This window comes from Leptosomus discolor, chromosome 9 (assembly GCF_034619465.1).
Source record: "Leptosomus discolor isolate bLepDis1 chromosome 9, bLepDis1.hap2, whole genome shotgun sequence".
Taxonomy (NCBI): Eukaryota; Metazoa; Chordata; class Aves; order Leptosomiformes; family Leptosomidae; genus Leptosomus; species Leptosomus discolor.
In genome coordinates this window covers 11,627,676-11,639,828 of record NC_141399.1, presented here as the reverse complement: position 1 = coordinate 11,639,828, position 12,153 = coordinate 11,627,676, and the positions used below count along the sequence as shown (strand labels likewise).

Sequence of the window (12,153 nt, the reverse complement as noted above, 5' to 3'; positions counted from 1 at the left end):
ACTGTTGCTTAGTAGGGTTGAAGGTCCCTTCTCTGCTCTTCCTGCAGCATACCAGCTATAGGTTACAAGTCAAATTTAACAGATAATATTCACGTGAGGAATTTAAAGCAATACATCTGACTTTGAATCATCTAGGTTTTTCCTTCTGCAAAACTATCAGAAGTTCATGTAGCTCTTGTACACATGTCACTTCCTTACAAAAATCCAGAAAAGTAAACTAAACGAAGTTCTCTCGCTTTCTACTGTTAGTTTACATATGGAGTGTTTTTATGGCTATCTCAGCTGTTTGTCACGTACCCATCATTTATGGTGGAACTGCAAACAGTTTCCCACCTGTCTGTAATTAGCTTTTGCACACACACACACAAAAATCATTAAAAACAATGGTAGTCATGATGAAAACAGCTTTGGATATTAAAGGTTAATGTGCCACATTGATATCTAGTGTAAGCAGGATCCCTTAGATGAAATTATGCTAAGAAAGATCCTCAACTGTTCAGCTTTGTGAACTGCATCTCTGAACTGGTCAACAGGAGTAGGTTAAGTTTACAGTAGTCAAGCTAGGACTATAAAATCAACCTGCAATTAAAACCATCGGATGGTCTTTGTTCAAAAAGATAAGAGATGGAAAAAAATATTCATGCTGTTCATATATTGTCATGCTATGTTTGGGGATGCTTACCTGCAAACGCCAACAGAAAAGCAAGTACCTGTAGCCTCTGGGCTTGACACTGGTATAAATGTAAGACTGCAGATACTTGTTTCTCGTATTGGAATCAGCCTTGCTCTTAAGACATTCCCTTCAGAGGCAGCAATTCCAGGGTGAATTCAGTGGGGTTTTTGTCCAAGTAGTGTGTGGGATCAGGGTTTTGTTTGTGCTTGGTGTGTGCTCTGCACTTTGCAGACTGTGGTATGCAGAAGTGGTTTATATGTTAGTTTCCTTGGAGAAGTGAAGTATTTGTTCTGGCACTATTTGGTTTTCATATCTCTTGACATAAAAACAAGCACAGCTCTCTGTATGTGAAAGCTGATGTCAGAGGTCTGTGGCAAAAGTGAACTGAAAATACACCTCTGATTGGGAATCAGCTTGAATCATGTGATATTTAAAAGCATATTGGTTTAGTGGTCAATACCAAAGGTTTTACTTCCAACTCAGATCTTCAAAACAGATGGGTAGTGCTCAAATAATACCCACTGAGAGGCCTGTAGGACATCATGGTGTTCCTTCTAAAGTACCCTCCAGGAGCACATTGAGTGGCTCTGGCCAGCCATGGAGGCTCAGAGGATGGAGCTGCAGCTGGACACCGAGCCAAGGCTGTTCTGGGATTAAACAAAACATGCCAGTGTTGAGCCGTGCAAGCCAGCACCTGGCACCAGCTGCATGAAAGCAAATAAATACCATGGCATCTACACAGCTTCGCTTTTTTTTTTTTTTTGGTGTGTGTGAAAGTCTACGGTTCACCGACCTGTTTTGCAGAGTTGCGCTCTCTGTGAGCTTGTTCATCAACTTCACCACTTCTTCTTTTAGCGTCTCCTCTGCAGAAACCCCCTGCGCTCTGTTTTGCTCTACTATATCAGTAGTTTCGATTTCATTTCCTGTGTGGAACTTCATATGCTTAAAGTTTCTGTTCCATTTATTTTCTTGAAGGAAAATAAACAACAACAGTAAACTAAACCTCAGGGTACGTAGGAAATCTCTGATGGCTGAAGGTCTGTGAGCAGTGGTGCCCTAGCCAGGCACTGTAGTCACCCAAGTACCACAGTTCGGTGGCAAGGGTCGTTGCTCCACATCTTGAAAGTCTACAGCTCATTTCCATCACTGAATCATATTTTTGCTGATAATTACTGCCAGCATGGAGGAGAAGTAAAGACTGAAATCAAAAGTAGCTCACTCATATCATTTAGAGCTCATGGCTCTGTCCTCAGGGCTTTGTAACCTTCTCAGACTTTATAGCCCTGTAATGGGGTTAACACTGCTGATCGCGTGCGTGTAATAGCTGTTTTTCTAGTACAAGTTGGCTGGCTGTTTTCCACCCACAGTGCTGTGTTGCACAACTCTTCCTTCCATTTATGTGTTCTAGAAAAAAAAAATCAGGTGTTATGCAGATGGGGCATGGGAACAAAGAAGAAGAAAAGATTGTTCTCCACCGATGGTGTTGGGATCTAGATTTGTGGGAATAAGGTATGACATGTTTAAACAGCTGCCACAGGTGGGATAGAAATCTCTCCTCAGTTATTGTTTAAGTTAAGATGAATGGATAGAGGCAATAAAAACACAATTCTGGCTTTGTGTGGAGGTGGTCTAGGCAGGTATGGCAACAGCCTGGTTACAAAGCTGATCAAAGCCATTAGTAGGTATGGAAAACTCTGCTTGTTTTTCCAAAAACATGTTATATATATATAAATATATATATATATCTGGTTTTTACTTAGTTGGAATACATGCTGAAAAAGTAATCTTCAATTATGAGAAAGCCCTGAACACTGGCATTGGTAATAAACTCAGCTGAATTTAGAATTAGTTGAAAACAGGTGAGGGTGGAATGATTTATCCACAAGAAAAATTTACTTCAAAATAATGAATCCATACATTTTATTACACATTTGCTTCACTAAATGGCTACTTTATTGTTTCTCTCCATTGCACTGGGGCGCTGCTTGGTTATAGTAGCTCGGAGATTGCTGTCTGACATTAACAGGCATTGTAAGTAAGTGCCTTGCAGATGTGTCATGTAAATCAATACATTATTAATCACATGCAAAAAATTCAATAGGCACAGTGCACACCACTGAGTGTGCAAGTTCATAAGCTCTGTGATCTTTAAGGTTTTTGCCTTTTTTATAGCAGGATGAGGGACATCCCTTACAGATTTTGATATGGTTTATTTGTGGCAGTAGAACTAGTTTAATTGGCACCAAGACTTACTAAAGAGTTGCAATCCACTCAACAGCAGACCTTCAGAATCGAAAACAAAATATGAAAATTCTTGTTCCTTTGGTCAAAAGTTATGTAACTGCAGGATACAAGGTGGTGAAGAGTCAGGGATGTACACAGGTCATTGAATCTTCTTTGACGGTGCCCATCTCGCTTGGATAGCCATCACCTTGCAACACCACTTGGATATACATTTTGATAGGGGCCTTCTCAAAGACAAGGGCCTCAAGAGGTGGTGTCACCCAGTGAATTAATGTTTTTTCACTTTCACAATGGGAGAGCTGGTACAGCAGAGGGAGTCTGCAGGGAAGGCAGCAGGGAGCTGGTGCTTCTTTCCAGCCTATTGACAGGCAGGAGGCTGTTAGCTGGCACACCCGGAGGCATTAAATTAGGTCAGCAGTTGGCTTCACATGAACAAAACCAAGTGTTAACTGGATGTTCTGCTGCACATAGTTACCAGTACAAGGGATGAGCAGTCACCCTTCATTCTCCCTGTCTCTGCCAACCCTTGCTTTCCTGTTCTCCTTCCCTGTGGTCCTCTTTGCAAGAGTCGCCCTTGGGCTTTCTTCTTGGAGGAGGGGACAGAGCAGGAGGACCACAGCTCTCTGATGCAGGACACTGAGTTTCTCACTGGGATACAGGAAACACTGTGCCCACAGAGGATTTCAGTAGGATGGAGTCATAGCCAGTGTGATGCAGTGTGCCAGTCCTCTGCTTCACTGCATCCCATGCTCTTCCTCACTGACCACTGCAGGGGCTAGGGTTGCCCTGGCGAATCAGGCTCCCTCCCTCTGAGACTAGGAACCATCAACTTCACTTCAGCCCCTGTGGTTAGGGTCACGGCCATGTTCCCTTCGAAACCCATTGGAGTTTGTGGATATTCATTCTCCTCCTTTCCACACAACAGGAAAGGAGTTTTTAATTTCCTTCTGTTCTGGGTTTAGTTGTAACTGCTTTGTTCTTTCATGTCAATAAATAGAAAAAAATGAGCATCTAGAGTATTATGTGACTGCAGATTTTCTGCTGCTGAAATCGGAGCAAAGATGCAGGATTTTATAACAGCTCTATGCTGTGACACAGTTCCTATTTGAAGCATTGATGAGCATGAATGGAAACACCAGCGAGAAAAAAGCATGTGGGGAAAAAAAGATACTTTTTGGCTAGACCACAACTGATGAAAAAGAAATTGCATTAAGCCTTGGGCTTTCCTTTCAGAATAGACTTCAGCTTTATAAAGGAGTACATTTTGCTCCTAGAAAATTTTCAGTAGTGGATTTTCCAGTCAGTCTTAGAAGACTAAAAAAACTGTCATAGTGAAAGAACAGGAAATGATGAAGTGAGAAGGGAGATGGCAAAAGTTGGAGGGAAAACTGAGGAAGAAGAAAGGACAAATGGGTAGATGTTTAAATAACTACCCATGCCCAGGGAAAAGTAATCAGAAAAAGGGGACTCCATTAAAGAGAACAGTGAGATGTAGTTCTGGGAATTTTTAGCGGCATTTTTACGAAGCAGAGAGGCAATGTGTGCAATAAAGGGAGCAATATTATTTTTCAGAAAATGTAGGTATGTTGTTCAGTGAAGCAGAAAGAACTTGAATATGAGTTAAGGACAATAAATGGAGTCAGGTGCTCTTTGAATGCCGGTGTGGCCTCAAGGTCTGCCAAACATAAAGAGTTTTTCTTTTGCAGATGAGAAAGACTTGCACTAAAGCCATAAGTTTGATCAAGGGGCCGTTTATTTTAATCATGTATTGATTGGCTTAACCACACTGCTCTGGGAGTGAGGGAAAGCTGTCAACATCAAGAATTACAGCTTTCAAAGTTCCAAGTAATCCTAGGAAATGAGCCAAACATCATAAATGCAGTTTTATTTGGGACCTGATCTTACTACTGTTGAAATCAATAGCAGCTTTTCCATTGGTCTCAATGAGAGTGGAATGTACTTATTTGAAGAGCAGCTCTGATCCAGCAATCAGGGTAGCTGATTTTGAAATATTAATGAATATTAATGTAAAATAATAATCGTTAAAAGAAAAACCAAGTGACAAATAGATTGGTGGATTTAGGAAAGCTCAATTTTTTAAGGGAGGTTGACTTCGATTTCCAAGATACAAAAGAAAAAAATGGTAATGTCTAAAATGGTAATGTGTAAAGAGGCAGTGAATAGGGTTAAGTAGGGTTAGAAAAATTAATTATAATGTGATAAACAGATGTCTTTCAAAAGTCATTGAGACAGAGGAGGAGGAGAGAACATTGAGAAGCTCAAGACAAACAGTCTGAACAGGCTGAACTTAGTAGAAAAGGGTCCTTGAAACCAAAAGTAGTGGTGGTACACATCACGCTGCAAAAATAGTCCATAAAATCAGCAGTACAGCAGGACAGTCATTCCTCAGGCAGCATTCCCATCAAGGTCAGAGACACTCTGAGTGTGTACTTTGCTTTTAGTTTTCTAATGGAAGAAGTAGCTAGAAAACAAATGTTCAGTTACAATTCTAGTCACCAATACAGTATGTTGAATCTCTATTCAAAGTTCGTATGCGTTCACCAAAAAAAAAGATGTAGCTCCTTTGCTTTGGTTTCTGATCTTCAGATGCAAGACAGGGCATGCATTTTGGCATGCATAAATATTTACAAATACATATCTGTGTGTACAGGCAGACTTTGATTTTTGTGTTCCCATCAGCATTTGGAAAACCATTGTTTTGAAGACTTGATTTTTAAAGGATGTTAAGTGAAGTAGCATCCACGATAGATTTATCCTTATGGCTTCTCCTGGAAGGTGTTGCCCTGTGTTGGTCACCTGTCTCTGGCTATAAAAAGCTTGGAGCGGATTGTTACTGTAGTCCCAAAGCAGAAATTGAACAGTGTATTTTCAGATGTGTAATCCATGGGTTATCTGTTAAAAAAAGTCAGTAGTTCAGCAGTAATAGGAGTTGTGTCTGTTCTGACAACCAGCAGGTCCTGTCCACGCTGGTGGCCTTCCTCATCTGCATCTCTCATCGTCTGATCCCTCTGCCCAGTGCCTCCCCCTTCCCCTACCCCTCATTTTTTGCATGTTATGAAGGATTACATTTCAATGCCAGTATTTTTTAAAGGGTATGGGTTATCTGAGGTGCAGGCTGTACGTGCAAAGATGTGATAGCTGTAGCACAGTAGATGGCCCAAGCTGGGTTGGCTGCAAAAGCACTCTGCTTATGGCTAATCTTTTGGTATTTTCAGCTGTGCACCAACTACTCAGTCACGGGGGGCAGCAAGAGAGCTTGGGTTATTGCAGGGGAATTTCACATGAGGAAATTTGTGCACCAGGTACAAGGGACAGTCGCATGATTCTCCTGTGTAAGGAGAGGAGCTGTTGAGGTGCTCCTGGCTGTACCAGGAAGCAGATGCTTGAGAAGCGCAAAGCACCTATGCTTTCTCCCTTGTTCTGTTTTTCCACATTTTACCAGCATCAATTTGACAATTGATAACTTCATCCTCGGTTAGTTAGGATTTGTGCAGCTGTATGTGAGAGCAGATCCTGCGACTGGCCCAGTCTGGATCCTTTCTCTCCTTGCTTTCAGATTAGGCTCTAGCTGTTTGGCTGGACTCAGCCTGGTAGCACATTGTAAATGGCAGGATTGACTGCTGCTTTTTATTTATCCGTATTAAGTTCATCAGATGAAGCCAGAGCTTCCTAGGGCCATCTGAAGCTTCCTGGAGGGGGTACTCTCACAGGCAGATGTGGCTTCTGGAAGACAGACATGTGTCTCCGCGAGGCAGACATATGCCTCAGACTTGGATTGCTCCTTTTGGACTATGTGATTGTAAGAGCATTTTCTTACAATATATTTCCTTGGGGGAATCAGATGGACTTAGATCTCGGATACCATCCCCACTAAGTGATACAGTAAAAATAACCTATTATTCTCTGGTTCTGACCTGGGCGGTGACAACATATTGTTTCAGCATCTCTGTCAGACTGTTTCCCTTAAGAGCCATTTTAACCTCACCCAGTGGGACATAACTAAAGGAAATGAAACTCCAACCCCATTAAGGAAAAAGACAATGCTTTTCACTAAACAAACTTGATTTTCTTGGCTTTTCTTCGCCAAGGAGAATCGCCTGTACCCCCCACCCTTGCAGCCTTTGTAGACAGTTCCTGTAATTGGGAATGGCTGGGTGGACACCAATGGTTGGCAGCAAAGGGGGATAAATCCGACATCCCTTGAACGTGACATGGGCTGGGACCGCAGTCCCAGGTGGCCACTTAGCGTCAATTCCTATGGTACTGGTCGACAGTACGTGCCTGCCAGCCACAGCTGCTGGCCCTAGAAACACAATCAGGATTTTAGCAAGACTAGATGAGGGATACACAGTAAAACTGAGCTGTTACTAATTTCGTGCAGGTGTTGGATAGGTACTGTACCATGCCCCAGTAGCAAGAGCTGGTGACTTGCAACAGAGTTGTGGTGGTCCATCTCCTGGCACCATACAGTGAAACGGCCACCCCAAAAGCAAGTGTGACCTTGAGGATTTGTCATTTGTGGGCTACGGGAAAGATCATGATCCGTCTTCACACTCCAGCTAATGCTGAAACAGAATTTACACTCAGTAATTAGGTTTTCAAGTGTGGCCCTTAATTTGGGGTGTCGAGACAAATTAGAAATCCCTTTTTAAAATGCAGTCCCATGCAGTTGCGAAGTAGGAGCCTGAACAGGCACCATTTCAGAGTCTGGACAGGCACGATTTCACACTTTCTGTGTGGGTAATTAGGACAGACGACAGGGTGATTACCTTGTCCCATGGAGAGTTAGGGTTTATAGAATGCAATCAATTGGTCAGGCTTGCAAACTCTGGGTAGAACTAGGTAACACCTGGGGCGAAGTAAATCCGCAGGCGAGAAGATTAGAGCTAGCAGAAAAATAACGAAAATCTGTGTCACAAGATGAAAGTAGATCACAAAAAATTGCAATCCTGGAAGATTTTTTAGTCTCAGAGTGGCTAATGTCTGCAGGTCCCCTCGGTATTTGACAAAAAGGTAGCCCGTGTGCCCAGTGTTCTGTTTCAAGGTATTTCCAGTACCAATCCCCACAGGGAGCAGTTAAGCTCTTATTTTAAACTTTAGTCCTGCAGGGATCTGTAAATCTATGTATCTCTGTGTTACGCAGGTTAATGGCTGTCCCAGCAGTTCACCAAAAAATTGTCTGAAAAACAAAAGCATACCTTAAACACTATGTGTGAGCTACGCTCTCTTTTGCACACTTTCTTCCTCTGTTGATGAGTGTTTCAATAACCCGTGAAGAACAGCTTCCATGAGAGACAGTCCGAATGCCCTCCATTCCTCAGCCCAGAATAGCCTGTTGCCTGATGGTTATGACATTCTCCTGCAAGATGAAAGATAGGAATTCAAGAAGCACAAATAGCAAAAGAAAGTGAAATTGTGCTTTCTTCATGCCTGGTTGCTGTTGCAGTGAGAGCAGGACATTACCCGCCTTGTAGGTACCTTTGACGAAAAGCGGTTGCACCTGCTTTTTTTTTTTTTTTTTTTTTTTTTTAAACCCCTCAAGAGAGTGGAGTCTCCTTCCTTGGAGATATTCAAAACCTGTCTGGATGCAGTCCTGTGCAACCTGCTCTAGGTGAACCTGCTTTAGCAGGGGGGTTGGACTGAATGATCTCCAGAGGTCCCTTCCAACCCCTAACATTCTCTGAAGAGATGATTCCAGGGGATGATGTAGGGTGGTACCTGTTTGGGGCTGGGAGTGAGACGTGGGTGTCCCAGGGAGGTTAACAGTACTGTGAATCCCTCTTGGAGGCAGCTCCATTAGTCTCCATGCATGATACTAGGAATACAAGTTAGCCATTGTGAATTAATTCCCCAAAGCAACTAGGTGCCTGACGGCTGTTATAGAGCTGCCCTACCGTGTTTATTCAGTTACTACACTGCTTTATCTCATACTGTGTCTCTATCAGCAACCAATAGGAGATATTTTAGAGGAGTATGTGTCCTGCTGTCATACCCCTACAGCGGGTGGTGATGATCCATCACCCTGTGATTAACTTTCTCCTTCTATGAGCTCTCTCTGCTGTTGACCAGGAGGTATTGCAGGTGCTCATATCACCTCTGTGCAGTCAGCAGTGGCCTTTTTTAAAAAACAGTAGAAAGTCATAATGATTAGCATTGTGAAGATTAAAGTCCCTTTTTAGATCATGGCCTGATAGGCGACTGCTGTCGCAATACCTGCTTTGCAAAGGCCACCGGTGTGTCAGCAGGGCAAGTATCGAGCTGCTGTAGCTTGCGAAAATGTTAGCCTTCTGAAACTTTCCGTGGTGGATGGAAAGATTTATGGGTACAGTGATGCATATCTATCTCAAAATCATGTTCGGATTAAAAACTTCCTGCAGAGCTAATGTCAACACAGGTTTCAGGTCACTGCCACAAGCTAAATCAAGTCAGAGATCAAAACCAGAAGCAGGTACAAGGGAGCCTTGCAGCTATCAAATGGGATAATCTGTAGCATGATTTTTTTATGACCATGCACCCATAATGACATGTACAAGCAGGGAATGGTTGTGGTCTGGAATAAACTTGCTGGTTTGCCTAGTTCTGGTGAAAATTTCACGTGCTTTTAAGTATCAAAACACTATGCAAAAATAACTGGTCAGATCCAGCTAAAGTCACTTGAGTTATGTGGGGAATGAATCGGCCTTGTATACCTGAGATCTGAGTTAACATAAAAGCTATGAGTTATTCCTAAATTGTTTTCATTAGGAAATCCTGGATAAAAAGGCACTTGTTAGAGTAATTGTTTCTGTTGTTATTTTTACACAATCTATGATTTTTTAACACCATAAATTATATGTATAAATTATAAAACCAGCTATGATTTAGTATGCTTTGGGTTTTGCATCAAGTGACTCATGCCACTGACTTTTAATTAATTAAGGAGCCATCATTCTTGCCAAACTGTTCAATCGCCTAGGTGCACATAAGACAATAATTGAATATAAAGGTTTATTTTTGTCCCTTTATTGATGTCAAGGGAAAAAAAATGCGGTTATGAAAATGGAATAAACTGAAAAGATTCCTTCAGTTCCTGCAGGTTGATTAAAACAAATGACTTTCCATTCCAGTTTTTATGAATGTATAGTTTTCTGAAAGCTTTATAATACTTCAGGGAAAGGAAATTGCAGGCAATAAATGATGCAGCATGATTCAGGTTATTGGGAAATAGAGGAATGGGGTTTATCTGCAAAGGTGAGATTTACTGTTCTGCTGTATTTCACTTAAATGTTTGAGAAGGAATCAAATACAGTGATTTGTACCTTACTATGGGCATGGAAACAGCATGACACACTTGCTCAGTAACACCATGTGCTGATGCCAATGCAGTGTGCAGTCTTTATACACCTTTTGTCTGCAGCCAACAGGTAGGCAGCCGTGTCAAACCTTTGCTATCTCCTACATTGCAAGAGGTGACCTCGGAGCCCAGCAGTGGTTTGTCTCTCCTGGTCAGTGAAGGCAGCAGATGTATTTTTATATCTCAGCTTGATAAACAGCACTGTTTTTTATGGAATGAGTTTGATAAAACAGTTCTTGCAGTGTTAGAGATCTCTACCAGTAAAGACTGTTAAATAAACCCAAGGTTTTGTGTTTTTTTTTTTAATGTAGAAAGCAGAAATATGGCAACAAAGGAAAAGCTTCAGTGCTTGAAAGATTTCCACAAGGACATCCTCAAACCTTCCCCTGGCAAGAGCCCGGGGACACGGCCTGAGGATGAGGCAGAAGGAAAGCCGCCCCAGCGGGAGAAGTGGGCGAGCAAGATTGACTTTCTGCTGTCCGTGGCTGGTGGATTTATTGGTTTAGGCAATGTCTGGCGGTTTCCGTATCTCTGCTACAAAAATGGCGGAGGTGAGTATTTCTTTATTTTGTACTCGTGAATCAATCTGTCTGCCTTATGCTTACTATTTTTCAGTGCCTTTATCCAATTTTTAAAAACAAAATTCACACATCCGTGTTCTGCCTTCTTCACCAGTCTTCAGAAAGATTGTTTTATTGCTTAATAGTTTTTGTGGAAACTATATTAGGAAAAAACAATAGCAATTTAAAATTTTATTCTACTGAACCTTTTCTGCTCTTTTACTTCTGCTACAATTGAGTCTGAGTCTTAACCAAAAGATATGCTATTAATATAGACCAGTAGGATTTCAGACCAGTGGATTTCAGAACAAGAGCATTCTGAGCCACATGAAACTGTTGTGTGCCTAACCCCATTGTTACTGCAGATTTTCACTTTGAAAAGGTAAGAAAATATCCATTCCTCTTGCAGAGAATATGAGCAAAAATACTCCAGAATAAGATTATTTTATACTGATATTAAAGTATTAAATATGTTTCTTTGTTTATATATGCCTGTTACCTCTTTTTAGACAATCTTATGTATGTTCATTCACTTCATCTCAATTTTGTACTGTTATATTTTCTCAACAGGTGCATTCCTTATACCTTATTTCATTTTCCTGTTTGGAGGAGGTCTTCCCGTGTTTTTCCTGGAGGTGGTGCTAGGACAGTATACCTCTGAAGGTGGAATTACATGCTGGGAAAAGATCTGCCCTATTTTCACTGGTTAGTACATCTTGTTGTGCTTTACTGCTTAAAGACACCTCTGTAAACCACATACAGCAGCACTATTCCCCTCATGTCCATTAATTCAGCTATTTGCTGTAGTAATTGAGGGTATGATATTGGTTCTTGGGGAGGTAGAAGTCAGAGAGTCTGATGGACAAAGTAAGGTATTGATTTTGATGCTATCATCTTGTTAACTGGCAGAACTGCCGATCAGCAAGAAAGAAATTGCATATTATGCCTTAAAAAGGCAATTGCACATTTTGTTCACAGGTATTGGAGGAAGTGTTGTTTTGGAAGGCTAGATGGCCTTAGTGAAAGCATCTTCAAAATATTACTCTGATCTGGAAATCAAAATCCCTCGGCCACATGAAAGCTTCATCCCTCTGTTACTGATACAGCCAAAACCTGGACAGTGTATCTTGGTAGGATTCAGGAATGTGACTTTTGTCATAACTGAGCAGGTCCAGGCAAACAGGCATGTTGGTCTGATGTTATTGAAGGGCCTTTGCCAGCGAACAAAGAATCACTCACCGCTCACAGGAATTATATGAATGCTACTCTGGAAGTTAACTAGAATGAAAAATGGAAGACAGGTTAGAAAAATTACCGAGGAT

At 41.6% G+C, this 12,153-nt stretch overlaps 1 protein-coding gene across 9 annotated transcripts in view; it reads left to right on the top strand.

Moving 5' to 3' along the window:
* The window catches only part of SLC6A6 (solute carrier family 6 member 6), a 125,234-nt gene that overhangs the window by 85,820 nt on the left and 27,261 nt on the right, over positions 1-12,153 (top strand). For 8 of the 9 annotated variants that reach the window (XM_086469742.1, XM_086469744.1, XM_086469745.1 and 5 more), the window contains 2 exons: positions 10,583-10,822; positions 11,402-11,536. In XM_086469742.1, the coding sequence (XP_086325868.1) occupies positions 10,583-10,822; positions 11,402-11,536 (375 nt within the window). Of the gene's footprint in view, positions 1-3,507; positions 3,524-10,573; positions 10,823-11,401; positions 11,537-12,153 lie in introns of those variants that run through there. The other variant, XM_086469747.1, reaches the window with a different exon arrangement.